General features: G+C 41.7%; 1 protein-coding gene across 2 annotated transcripts in view; it reads left to right on the top strand.

Annotated features, from left to right (window-relative positions):
• Positions 1 to 10170, top strand: part of PCNX2 (pecanex 2) — a 272275-nt gene extending 262105 nt beyond the window's left edge. For both annotated transcript variants that reach the window (XM_077486198.1, XM_077486199.1), the window contains 2 exons: positions 3918 to 4330; positions 9707 to 10170. In XM_077486198.1, coding sequence (XP_077342324.1) covers positions 3918 to 4330; positions 9707 to 9826 — 533 coding nt within the window. In that variant the 3' untranslated portion in view covers positions 9827 to 10170. The remainder of the gene's footprint in view (positions 1 to 3917; positions 4331 to 9706) is intronic.
• Positions 10171 to 14274: the final 4104 nt, after the last annotated feature.

The raw sequence follows: 14274 nt of genomic DNA on the forward strand, positions 1-14274 counted from the left end.
TATGTGCCACTTTGTGTTGATCTATCACATCAAATCCCAGAAAATCCCAATAAATTACATTTACATTTTTTGTTGTAACATGACAAAATATGGAAAGTTTCAAGGGGTATTTTTCAAGGCACTGTAAATGCAGCCTTAGATTTTTGTCGCCCTGCTATGCTGTTTTATCAATATAGGGAAAATAAATACTTAGTACTTCCAGATATAGGGAGCGTTCATCCTGCATGTCAGCACTCATGATTGGTGATTGGTTGTGATTGGTTGTCTAGGCATCCAGTGCTGTCACAGGGAAGGCATAGAAAGAGTTCTCAGCGATGTCTGAGCTCCAAATCATAAAATTTAACTTTTGTAAAAAAATCTAGTCCTGCTATATCACTACAGGATGGCCGATTTTGCAGGTATAGGTACCTATACTGTTTAAAATCCAGTAATACAATGCCTTACCCTGCCATGCACATGCTCAGTAACTCTCTTTTTTTAGGCACTGCCGAATTTGTAGAGACCGATCTGCTGACAGGCCTTTAAGTGGAATAACACCCTCCTAACCTTTACAGCCAAGGAAGCTGTTTCTGTTTGATCTGTCACTGCCATGGTGCTGCACATATGATTAGTTATGACACCAACCATTTGATAGTTTGACAGTTTGTTTGAGGACACAAGAAAATGTTACGGTTAGCAATCCTGGCATTCCAGGAATGGCAGCCCCCAGCAAGAAGAAACAGGAGCAATTCTGGAGGCAATTTATAGCACACACTAATTTTGGAAGCAAGGAACATTATTTATTATCTGGTTGTTATGGGTAAAGTTCTACTTTAAGGTGTGGGTGTGGCACTGATACCTCTAAAAAATAAAGTGGTTAAATTAAACTGGGATATAATAATAATAATAATAATAATAATAAAAAAGAAGATATACACTTAACTACAACAGCTATCATTTAGACAGTGAAGGGGTGACAGAGAATATTCTCTGTCTTGCACTTTGAGAAATATGTTCAGTATTACAGCTAAATGTATGAACTTCGGTTTGCAGTATTTACCCTTACCTAACGAGTTCCTTCTCTGTCCATTTTTAATACATATATTTATAATTAGTAACCTTTAGTACATCAGCACTTTGTAATTAATTTGGTGTTTTTTTCGTTTTTTACATCCATCATCTCTGTGTATGCCTGATTTCTATAGTAGGAATCAGAAAACCAAATGAGTGTCCCAACATGCAATGTGAAGATAGTTAATGAAATTTTATTATAAATTTACAAAAAATACAAAACCCTCTACAATGATACCAGACTGACATTGACAGTGAAGGAGGAGGCAAATCTGTGACTTTTTTAGTACCTGAGGAGGAGGGAGAAGACGAACAAGACGATCAGCCCCAGCCCCACTCTCTCAAAGCGAAATACCCCCGAAAAAAGCACAAGGCAAACAAGGACAAAGGGGGAATACTCAAGGGGGAACAAGAACACGGAGTCAAAAAGATTGGCACTGTAATGTACCTCATATGTGAGCCTGACGTGTGGAGGGAGACCTCCCGTACCACCCCGGCTCGGAGACCACTGGAGTGGAGACAGTGGTGGTAAGAGCACGGTGAGGTAAAGGTTCCTGTTTGGTCCTCACTGCTTGGAGCTGTATCGCCAAGTGGAAGCTGGAACAGCAGACATGGAGAGCAGCGGATGCAGGCCAGCCGGTGCGATGAATGCAGATCCGCAGATGCAGGTTTGCAGAGAAATGGGTGCCGGTGGACCGGAGCAGGTTTGCAGAACAGCGGGTGCAGGTCGGCAGATGCAGGCTTGCAGGCAGAAGTGGAGTCAGACTAGCCGGGTCATACACATCAGGGTAAACAGCATAAACGGCAGGCAGAGAGTAGTCAGAGTCCATGCTGGGTCTTGGCAACAGGTAATCAGGCAGACGAAATAGCAGGGTCAAACAAGCCGAAGTCTGGACTGGAGACAGAAGCAAGGTCAGGAAGCCGGGTCAAACACAGGAACAGGATACAGGCACAGAGTCAGGAACACGGGTAACAGGAGCAGAGCAAACCGCAAGGGGCAGCATACTGAAAGCATCTTTTATAGACTGTTTGGGCACCAATGCGCGCTAATGCGTGCGAATGTGTTCACGAGGACCGCAATTCGCGAGTGCGCGCATCTGTGAGCGATGTCCGTGATTCGCGAGTGCGCGCATCTATGCGCAAAGTCTGTGGTTTGCACGTGCGCATAGGCGCACATCTTCTGGAGTGGGCAGTGCGTCCCTAACAGGCACTTGGGCCAACCAGACAGGAAATGAGCAAAGGAAGTGACATGAAGGTCATAAACTTATCAGACTTTCAATTAACAGCAAGACACATAGGTTTGCTCAGTAAAGGAACGTCATTCTCGCCAACAGATTATATGGACAAATTTACCGTCTATAAAGATGTCACCCTGTTTCTACGCAAGGTATACTATCGTTCTCTGTATAATACAGAGGATGATATGATAGCGGGAAATCTAACCATAGACAACACTGACAGAGAGGCCTTGGATATTTTGAATGCTTTGTTGGAAGAAAGTGAAGAGCACATTAGTGATGAGATTATAACAAAAAGAAAGGCTGACCTAGTTATTAGATCCAAAAAGATGCCCTCTCGGTAAAAAAAAATACCTCAGCTTGTTTCAGGACATGATTAAAATGGACCTGAACAAAGTTGATTGGAAACATCAAGGTATAGACAACCTTTCAAAAGCAGATGTTTAGCCCTCAAAAAATTACAAGATGCCAAAGAGATAGTAATCAAAAGAAGTGATAAGGGTGGGAATGTAGTTTTACTAAGTGAAAAACGTTATGAAGGTGAAGCCATACGGTTACTGGGGGATGGAGATACTTATAAACTTCTAGAGAATAATCCATTCCCAGCAATAGTAAAAACCCAAAACGAAAAGCTTAAATTTGCTAAAGAAGCAGGCTTACTGAGTGAACGTTTAATTTGAGTATCTACGCTCTGTTAGATGTCATGTGTATTGGTCCTTTTGTTGTCACATCTAGAATATGTTCAACATGGTATTTCTGGATGCTATTTAGTCACAGGTGTTTACATACTTTTACCTCCCATTGTGGAGTGTTTTGTATTTTTTGTAAATTTATAATAAAATTTCATTAACTATCTTCACATTGCATGTTGGGACACTCATTTGGTTTTCTGGTTCCTGCCAGCCTTGACGGGAACATACCAGGCTTTTTTTGATAGATATGCTATATATTTGACCAGAGTGTCCCTGCCCCTATTGGGCTAGCAATGTTTAGAAGAGATTCTTAGTGTCAACCGCATGCCCTATTTTTATGTGTTTTCTTTGCTGATTTCTATAGTAAAACGTCCTTAAAGGAAAAAAAAAACGAAATTGTCAGTCTTTTATTGTTTATAGCGCTTAAAATAAAAACCGCGGAGGTGATAAAATACCACCAAAAGAAAGCTCTATTTGTGGGAAAAAAGGACATCACTTTTGTTTGTGTACAACATCACATGACCTCGCAATTGTCATTTATATTCGACGCAGTGCCGTATCGCAACAAATAGCCTGATCATTACGGGGGTCAATTCCTCATGGGCTGGAGTGTTTAAGGAAACTTGTCAGCATGAAGGCTGGTAATTCTGGCATTGAAAAATCTTGCTGTGCAGGTTATTTTGTTCACCCTTCAGCTCCGAACATTGGTTGCTGACCCAGATTTTCCTGTTTTTTCCCAGAAGGAGTTTGGTAATGATACCCTTTGTTTTTTTTCACGACAGTATCACTTTAAACGTATTCGTGTTGATAAATGTCCTTTCAGTTTATTATAGTGGAAATAAAAGTTCAAAGAATAGTACCAATGTACCTATGGTTCCTTTTGGCCTCACCTTTTTTTTAAATATATATTTGTGTATAAATCTTTTATATTTTACAGGTAAAAGAAAATTGAAGAGTAAATCAGCACACACCCATTCTTCTTTAAACCAGATTTCTGCACATTCCGGGGCAAACAAGGAAAAACGCCATGTGTGTTGTGATGCAACAGATGATTACAAACTTACCAAAAGACTATCTTCAAGTCAACACTGTGTACCAGATTGCACTCCCTCTCCCTTTTCTTGTGCGAATAAAAATATAAATGAACAAACCCAAGAGCTGCAACAGTCCGGTTACACATCATCCACAAATTCAACATTAAGCCTTTTGTTTGGAAAGAAAGGCTTTTCTAGTGCTCTTGTTTTGTCAGGTCTGTCAGCTGCTGATGGAGACAATACAGCTGATACTCTGTCCTCTGGTAGTGTAAACCTTGTAGTATGTCCACTTTCTAAAACTCAAAATCAAACAGAGGTAAGTTAAGATTTGTTAAAGTGATTTTTTATACTTTGAACCTAAAGGAGTTGTAAAGGCAGAAGGTTTTTTTATCTTAATGCATTCTTTGCATTAAGATAAAAAGCCTTCTGTGTGTAGCAGCCTCCCCAGCACTCCCTAATTACCTTCCTGAGACCCTTCTCTCTCCAGCAATGTCCACTAATGTCTAAGCAATCCGGGACACTCCTCCTGATTGGCTGAGACACAGCAGCGGCGCCATTGGCTCCCGCGGCTGTCAATCAAAGTCAGTCAATCAGGGGAGAGCGGGTGGGGCCAGGTCGGGGCTCCATGTCTGAATGGACACACGGAGCTGTGACTTGACTCCAGTGCCCTCATAGGAAGCAGCTGACTGTGGAGGCACTCGATAGGAGGGAGGGGCCAGGAGCAGCAAAGAGGGAACCAAGAAGAGGAGGATCCGGACTGCTCTGTGCAAAACCAACTGCACAGAGGAGGTAAGTATAACATGTATTTTTTTTTTAAACAAGCCTTTGCAATCACTTTAATGCAAAGTTGTGCTTTGCTTTTCCCCAGGAGGACATACTCTGCTTTCCTTCACTCTGCCACTACTCTGTTTAGTCATTGGAAGCAAGGAAAGAGAAGCCACTCTATTCTGAGCCTAAAGGGAATCTTTGGCAAGGTCATAGACCTTCAAGCATATTCTAAACATGGAGTAAATACGTTTTAAATAGGATATCACTGACCTCTGTAGCTGCAGGCACTGTGGAACAGTTTATATTCAAAATTAAAGTGTTACTAAACCCACAAGAGTAAAATCAGTCTATATATGCAGTAAAGCATGCTTGTTATACTCACGTTGGAACCTAAGGGGTCAATTCTCTGCATTGTGTATAAAGGCTGTGTTAACCTGTCTCTCTGATCCTCCTCTTCTTTTACTGACTCCAATCCATCACCTAATAGAACAGAGCATTAGGGGACAAGCTGCATATGCTCAGTTTGGTGTGTATTGCTAGAGATTTTTTTTTCTTTTCTTGGGAGAGTGCATGTGATCAGCACTGGGCCAGACAAAGGGTCAGGGGTCCTGCAGCCTCATAGGACAGTCAGAAGAGAATGAAAACTCCTCCTACAAGCTTTAACCAGACACTGATACAAGTCACAAGACTGCTCTAACTGCTGATGAGAAAGGGTATTTAGCAGTTTGTATTTACTACAACTATTGCATTTCCATGTCTGTGTACTGTGGAAGTGCAGATATAGTGAATGCAGGGTCCTGGGTTTAGTAACACGTTACCTGCATAAGCACTGAAGATGTTTGGATATCAAGTGCTGGTATCCTGTATATTATGATATTAATAAATGAAAAAATGGTGCTCTTGTTCAAACACTCATCTCTAAGTATATAAGAAGATACCAGTATATAAATAAATAAATTGTGCAAAAACCATGTGAAAAAGTGAACTGTGTAATTCAAAAACTATTCACAAAAACAAGAAAAAATATATAAAAGCCAAAGAGTCCAAAATGAAGATAAAAAAGGTGCTTAGTCCGACAGGTGATAACTGTTTTTTTTTCAGGAGACAAAACATATTTTTTCATGAGAAAAAAATGTTTTTTTCAGCAGAAGAAATTCAGGGAAAATCCTTAAATCTCATATAAGTGAACTAGGACCAGTATGCAGTATGTAGTATGCAGATGGAAGCGTTTAGGACCTGAAAGTCTTTGTTATTTAAAGCGCAGTCTGACCAATTGGTCATTCCCTGAGAGGAATGGCTTTTTCACCCACAGGTGGTGGTCCTAGTTCACTTATATAAGATTGAAGGCTTTTCTCTGGATTTTTTTCTCCTGAAAAAAATAGTTATCATCTGTTGGACTAAGCATCTTTTTATCTTTATTTTGGACTCACAAGCATTTTTTGAATTACACAGTTCACTTTTTCACATTTTTTTTGCACAATTTTGTTGATTTATATATCTTGTTATATACTTAGAGATGAGCGTTTTAACAAGCGCACTGTTTTTTCATTGATTATTACTTTATGCAGTGTTGGACTTCACCAAGTAATGGTTGCAGCTGTTCTTTCTTTTTTCTTTAGTTTCTGTTACTTGTCCATTTATTTTATTTATTCTTTTATCTAATTTATTGGTAGCACTCTCTAGTGCTTTTCTTCAGTAACTTTTTAGTTCATACATAGCAGTGCACAAGTATTTATATACACATCCTGTATAGTATATGGCCAGATGTGTGGATCTGCACAGAGAATATCAGACTCAAAACTAAAAGAATAAAAAACATGATTTATTAGGAAAACCACACAAGTGACAAGCAATATAAAATAAAAAAACACAACAACCAAATCTCTGGATGCACCAAAAAATACAAAAACCCAGTGAACTTATATAAAAGTGAACTTAACCAATGGAAGAGAAGCTAACAAAAGCAAACACGAGCACACCTGCCTAAACTAAGTTATGTACAGAAAGCAGGATAAGTAGGACAGAGCAGGATCAGGCTGAGAATCAAGGCATAGCGGGTCAGGAATTAACGCCATAATGGGGAGAAGGTACATGGGCCAGATACAAGCAGGCAGGATCAGGGTTACAGCTCACTGATATAGATCAGATGGGTATACAGGCATAAAAATGAGACACTGTGGAAAGCTAGAGGAGGGCCTAAATACCCTCCCAGCAACTAGCATTGGGACCAGAACCCAGGTATTTCCAGGACCAGGTCTGGTTCCAAATTTCTGGGACCAGGACTGAGGACCACAGTGCCACCAGCAGGTGCTTTGGGTCCTGACAGACTTTCCTTTAGCAAAACAACTCCCCATTCACCCTTTTTCCGCTCTCTATGTTTACATTTGTCTACACTCACACTTGAGCATAGCATATTTTGGTGATTTTACAGGCTTATTTTGAGCATTTTAGTAGTGATATGCCATACAGGAGATTGGAGCAAGATTGGATATTTTTGGCCCCATAGATTTCTAATATGTGAGTGTGTAATTTTTCTGTTTCAATGGTTTTTATTGAGGTTTAAATAAAATACGAAACGATTGTACAATGTACAAACTATAAAGTGGAATGGAGAATTGCAAGGCATACCAGTGCATATAAAATTTGCAATACGTCAAGAATGTCTAATATTGCACTGAAAAACTATAATGGGTGCCAAGAGTTATAACACTAAAGAAGTGGGACAGTAAGGTCCAAAATTCACCCCTGTACCGCCAAAAACAAGCACATAGAGTGTGTGTTCCTCATCAGACAGATCATGACCTGTACAGCGTTGGGCCTCTGGCAAGGGGCAACGGGCCTGGAAAAGGCACATGCCGACACAGGGCATGCCACACCCCGCACAGAGGGAGCTAGGAGAATCTAGTCAAATAATAATATGCCCTGTGAGACCAGGCCTACATACGCAGCGGAAGAAGAAGAAAAGAGGTGGGTAGAATGAGGGAGGAGAGCATCAAAGGGTAAGGGGGTGAGTGCATAATTTTAAAGGTGCTCCCTTTGAAGTCTATGGGGCCGAATGTGCTTAAATCTGTCCGAAAAATAAGTTTCTATTACATAGAAACATAGAAGAGTGATAGCAGAAAAAAAAGACAAAGTGGTCCATTGAATCTGTTCATTTTTTTTATTTTTTATTAATATATATTTATTGTAGGCGTATAGATCTAGGTTTGAGATCATGGCCTAATGTTCTTGACTTTGGCTTCATATTGAAAATACTGCCCTCCTGACCCTTTTTTACTTCCTTGAAGTATTTAAAGGTTTCAATCATGTCCCCCTGTTCTGTTCTTTCCTTCAGACTGTACGTATTAAAACTCAGTTTGAAACAAAAGCACCCCCCCACCCCACCCCTTGTTTTTGGATATTTTTTTTCATACCTTTTTGGATATTTTTTTCTGGACTTCTGTCACATGGTGCCGTAGCGAGGTATGCCACGTTTGCGGGGTTTTTTGGTGCCCTCCGCCCCCTGTCGCCTTCTGGGAGAGACCATTCAGAAAGCGCTTCGCGACTCGGGCATGCGAGCTAGGAAACGGGCTGTGAAGCTGCAAGGCTTCACTTCCTGTGACCCTTAGTAAGGATACCGGAATCACACAGCATCTGAATGGTTTCTGACTCAGAGCCGATGGACAGGTTAGCTTCGGGTGCCGACATCGCAGGCTCCCTGGACAGGTAAGTGTCCTTATATTAAAAGTCAGCAGCTACCGTATTTGTAGCTGCTGACTTTTATTTATTTTTTCACCCAGACTGGAACTCCACTTTACGTCCCTGAAGTCTCTCCTGATATGTTTTATCCCTCATAATAATCTCAGTTAGAAAACTGACCACGATGAGATGGATGTGCTCACATGACTAGTGTGGTCAGTTTGAAATAGGAAAGCAGGGGTACTTGCAGGATCACTAGGTATTTCACACAAGGGAGTGAATACAAATATAAAGCGAACAGGATACTTTTTAACACATGTACATGGTACAACAGACCCATATCCGCAATATGAAATGTTAGGGTAACAAACATTTAAACTTTTGGAACCTGATTCTCTTGTCAGTTCACCAGCAGTAGAGCAGAGTATGTGCGTTGCTGCATAGCAGACACAGTTGGTCTTAACCTCTTGTTACATACTTATCTTTTATTTATTAGCTTACAATTACAATGATTCTTCCTTTCAAAACATCCATAGTATTATATGCTTGAAGAAATGTATTCATGTTTCATATTAGCATTTGCTCAATTTGTATATATATATATGTTTTAATGTTTAAAGGATACCTTAGCCTAAGCAGATAATTACTTCATTTTTCTTGCAACAGAATTGATACTTTAGAAGTATTTGTTTTAGATTGGATCATCATCACTCTGCTATTTTTTTTCTCTATCTATCTATCTATCTATCTATCTATCTATCTATCTATCTATCTATCTATCTATCTATCTATCTATCTATATATATATATATATATATATATATATGGTATGACTGTGCAGATTCAGAAAGCATTTTTAACCTTGTACCAATAAAAATGCAACAAAAGTTCTATCGAAACTTTAAAAGATTTTGATTGGAGTTACACTTTAAAGCCCAATACACACTATCAGATTTTCTGCAGATTTTTTTTCCTTCAGATTTACCAAAACCATATAATATGAGGTCAAACCTTTCAATATGTGTGCAATCAGGCAGGCCCTTGCACTACATGGTTTTGGTAAATCTGAAGACAAAAATCAGCAGAAAATGTGTGTATGGGGCTTAAGGTTACAATTGCACGGGCGACTAGCCCTACTGTGAATGCTAAATTCAGCCTCAGAAACATTTCTAACTTGCACCTGCTTGCTGCATAGGGGAAATAAGTAATGGAGTAAACTTCGCTAAACATTGACTCTTCTTTCTAGAGATTTTATGAAACATTTGAAACTGCTGAGATTGCTGAGGCAAGTCAAATGTCTGAACAAGAACATCAAGGTGGAGCTGCCAACACTCCTTCTCTGGAAACATCAACTGTCAGCCACTAAAAAAAGTTTGTCATTCTTTAATGAAATCAAATCTTCACAGGCAAGCAAAAAATTAGGAGCATGTAGCTGTAGCCACAAACGATGTCACTTTCAAATGAAATACTTTTCAGGGACATTTCGTATGCAAAGTTAAACAGCTAACATGCCATGCATGTTCATTGATATGTTTAATCGCACCTGCTTGCTTATGCTTTATTATATTTATTTAGGTATTTATTTAATTAATTATGTTCCATTTTATTGTAATTTATTGAAACATTTACATAACAAATGTTGCATCAGTAGTGCTAACCTATGGTGGTATAGCACTAAAACAAATTAAAAATAAAAATATTATATTCTCATTTATTGTTCTTATTGTCTCCAGGCAATGATTGTTACTCTGTACATCCATCTTTTCCATATCTTTCCCATATTTCCACTATCTCAGATAAGTAACTAAACTAGTTATTGTACTTGAAAGAGATCATTTTCAATCAACATTTTGTTTGGGAAAAAAAGGGAAATATGAGTGTAATTTGATTTTCTTCAGACTAAAAACAATAACCTATTTGATTTCACCAGTGATGGTCAATGTATTGTATATAGGGTGCCTCAATCGCTGCTCTTGACTTCACCAACTGGCTGCACATGCAATGCTCCACAAACCTGTCAGAGACTGCAGACATGCTACAGGAGATGGTTATATATTGAAGACATGCTACAGGTGTGGTTGGAGACTGGGGATATGATGTAGGAGACAGTTAGTGACTGAGACCATGCTATTTGAAGTGTGGGCAATGTTTTATAAAGTGCAGGTACTACATTTGTTATTCCTTGACAAGATCCATTAAAAAGATTAGAGAAAACAAATGCATAAAAAAAACAACTAGCAGAAACAATTTTAAGCAATATGTTTCTTTACTGAACCTAGTGTGGTGCTATTCCCATAGGAGCCGCAGAAATACTATCCAGGTCTTCCCCAAAAGCTTTGCCCCGCAGCCAGGCACACAGGCTCATTCACACATTTTCTCTAGTGACCAGTCTAGGGATGTTGTTTTTGTTTCTCTATTTTTGGAGAACTTGGATAGAGTTGAGGGAATTTAGTGGGATACTCTAAAACAGGTCTAAAACTAGGTATTCTTTCTCGGAAAGCTGTGATGAAGTCTATGTTTGCAACAAACAGTGGGCTTTGAGGTAGTAGTAGTAGTTAACTGCAAACTCCTTTCTTTAGAGCCACAAGAGTCCCATTTACAGTGTATTAGGTGGACTAAGCTCTTCAGAACACCAGCCAGTGTCCCCTTCAACCACTTGCTGCCCACACACCATCAAATGACGGCTGCTGGACAGTCCCAGGGAGGTACACCCTGAGAGCATGCTGGGATACTGTATATATTCTTTGAGAACAATGAGCTCTGAGTCTTTTCCTGGAGAAAAACAGTCCAGCCTGGAGGGGCTTGCTGCCCTCCAGGGCATTACTGCCACATGTCTGCTGTTGCAAGGCCTCAGATGGGCAACCTGAGGGCCTGAGTGCATCTCAGACCCTAAAACTAGAGAGAGAGAGCTGACTGAGGGGCTGTCCACTGAATATCTGGTATAGTATAACCAGAGTAAAGTGTCGCTTCGAAGTTGGAAATTGCCTCATTGTACCCCGTGTGGCTATGATTGTTTTGTTAGGTAAATTTAGTTTGCTTACTGTAATTAGTGCAGCTAGTTAGGTCTCTTCAGTGTGCTCAGCTGCTGCCAGTCTGTCTAACAAACCCCTCTGTCTTCAGAGAGCTTGAGAGGTTTCTGGATATAGGTGTGGAGTTATGAAGATGGCAGCATGAATAATGATACAGCACTTTCCCCAAAGCAGCTGGTCCTTGAGCCCACACTGTCCCAAAATTGGGGGTCCCATGATGACACTGAGAGTGATGGATACACAGGGGAGGCAGGCTGGCAGCGGTGCACCATGCTGTGCAGAATGATACCTATTATTTCACAGCCAGCAGGGAAGGGCAGGGCCGGAGCACCAGTGATGCTCCTACCCTGCCCCATGCAGCTTGAATGCTCAGGAATTGAAGGCGGAGGGGTAGGAGCTGGAGTGGGAGCTGCTGAGTCGGCAGCACTGAGAGCCCACCTGTGGAAGTAGCACTGTGGATGGTGTCATTGTGAGCCAACTGTCCAGCACTGTTTGCACCGAAGGGCCTGGAATTCCCGAAGGGATGCTCCCTCCTCCGCCCCGCCTTCTGCCTGCTTGATTGGTATAGGTGAGTCCAGTGCTGGAGGTGGGCACATAGCCAAAAGTTTACATGCACTGTATCTCCACTGGAAAAGGGGGTACTACATGAATGGAATAATGGTGCTGGGGAAAATCAAGGGTGTATGGGGGAAAACAATGCTGAGGGGGGATCTGGGGTGTATAGGGGTGCTCGGGGTAGCTTGGGGGGCTATAGTGCCAGAGGTATCAGGGATATAGAGAGGCCACAGTGTAGGAGGTATCAGGGATGTAGTGGGGTCACAATACAAGGGGTATCTTATGGTATATGGTAACAGTGCTGGGTGAAATATCTATGGTGTAGAGGGGCAGAGTGCTGGGGGGATATCTGGGGTGTAGAGGGGTCGGAGTGCTGGGGGGATATCTAGGGTGTAGAGGGGTGAGAGTGCCGGGGGGATATCTGGGATGTCGAGGGATCAGAGTGCTGGGAGGATATCTGGGGTGTAGAAGGGTCAGAGTGCTGGGGGATATCTGGGGTGTAGAGGGGTCAGAGTGCCGGGGGGATATCTGGGGTGGAGAGGGGTCAGAGTCCTGGGTGGATATCTCAGGTGTAGAGGGGTCAGAGTGCTGGGGGGATATCGGGATGTAGAGGGGTCAGAGTGCTGGGGGGATATCTGGGGTGTAGAGCGGTCAGAGTGCTGGAAGGATTTCTAGGGTGTAGAGGGGTCAGAATCCTGGGAGGATATCTGGGGTGTAGAAGGATCATATTGCTGGGGGGATAACTAGGGTGTAGAGGGGTCAGAGTCCTGAGGGGATATCTGGAGTGTAGAGGAGTCAGAGTGCTAGGGGGATATCTGGGGTGTAGAGGGGCAATAGTGCTAGGGAGGCATCAATCTAGCAGATATATTATATGCACAGGAAAGCTTTGTTACTGTTCTTTGTGTACAGAATGATTGTTCATTTGGTTAAAGCGGAGCTCCACCCAAAAGGGGAAGCTCTGCTTGTCTGCCTCCTACCTACAGTGGTGTGAAAAAGTGTTTGCCCCCTTCCTCATTTCCTGTTCCTTTGCACAATAGTCAAGGACAACACAAGTAAACACAAAATGCAATTTGTAAATGAAGGTGTTTATTATTAAAGGTGAAAAAAAATCCAAACCATCATGGCCCTGTGTGAAAAAGTGATTGCCCCCTAAACCTAATAACTGGTTGGGCCACCCTTAGCAGCAACAACTGCAACCAAGCGTTTGCGATAACGTGCAATGAGGCTTTTACAGCGTCCTGGAGGAATTTTGGCCCACTCATCTTTGCAGAATTGTCCTAATTCAGTTACATTAGAGGGTTTTCGAGCATGAACGGCCTTTTTAAGGTCATACCACAACATCTCAATAGGATTCAGGTCAGGATTTTGGCTAGGCCACTCCAAAGTCTTCATTTTGTTTTTCTTCAGCCATTCGGTGGTGGACTTGCTGGTGTGTTTAGGATCATTGTCCTGCTGCAGAACCCAAGTTCGTTTCAGCTTGAGTACACGAACAGATGGTCGGACATTCTCCTTCAGGATCTCTTGGTAGACAGCAGAATTCATAGTACCTTTTATCACGGCAAGTCTTCCAGGTCCTGAAGCAGCAAAACAGCCCCAGACCATCACACTACCACCACCATATTTTACTGTTGGTATAATGTTCTTTTTATGAAATGCAGTGTTCCTTCTACGCCAGATATACTTGGACACACACCTTCCAAAGAGTTCCACTTTTGTCTCATCGGTCCACAGAATGTTGTCCCAAAAGTCTTGGGGATCATCAAGATGTGTTGTGGAGAAATTGAGACGAGCTTTGATGTTCTTTTTGCTCAGCAGTGGTTTTCTCCTTGGAACTCTGCCATGCAGGCCATTTTTGCCCAGTCTTTTCCTGATGGTGGAGGCATGAACGCTGACCTTAACTGAGGCAAGTGAGGCCTGCAGTTCCTTGGATGTTGTTGTGGGGTCTTTTGTGACCTCTTGAATGAGTCGTCGCTGCGCTCTTGGGGTAATTTTGGGCGGCTGGCCACTCCTGGGAAGGTTCACCACTGTTCCATGTCTTCGCCATTTGTGGATAATGGCTCTCACTGTGGTTCGCTGGATTCCCAAAGCTTTGGAAATGGCTTTATAACCCTTTCCAGACTGATAGATCTCAATTACTTTCTTTCTCAATTGTTCCTGAATTTCTTTGGGTCTCGGCATGATGTGTAGCTTTTAAGGATCTTCTGGTGGACCTTACTGTGTCAAGCAGCTC

Source organism: Lithobates pipiens, unplaced genomic scaffold (assembly GCF_037356315.1).
Source record: "Lithobates pipiens isolate NorthernLeopardFrog02 unplaced genomic scaffold, aLitPip1_a1.2 Scaffold_18, whole genome shotgun sequence".
Lineage (NCBI taxonomy): Eukaryota > Metazoa > Chordata > Amphibia > Anura > Ranidae > Lithobates > Lithobates pipiens.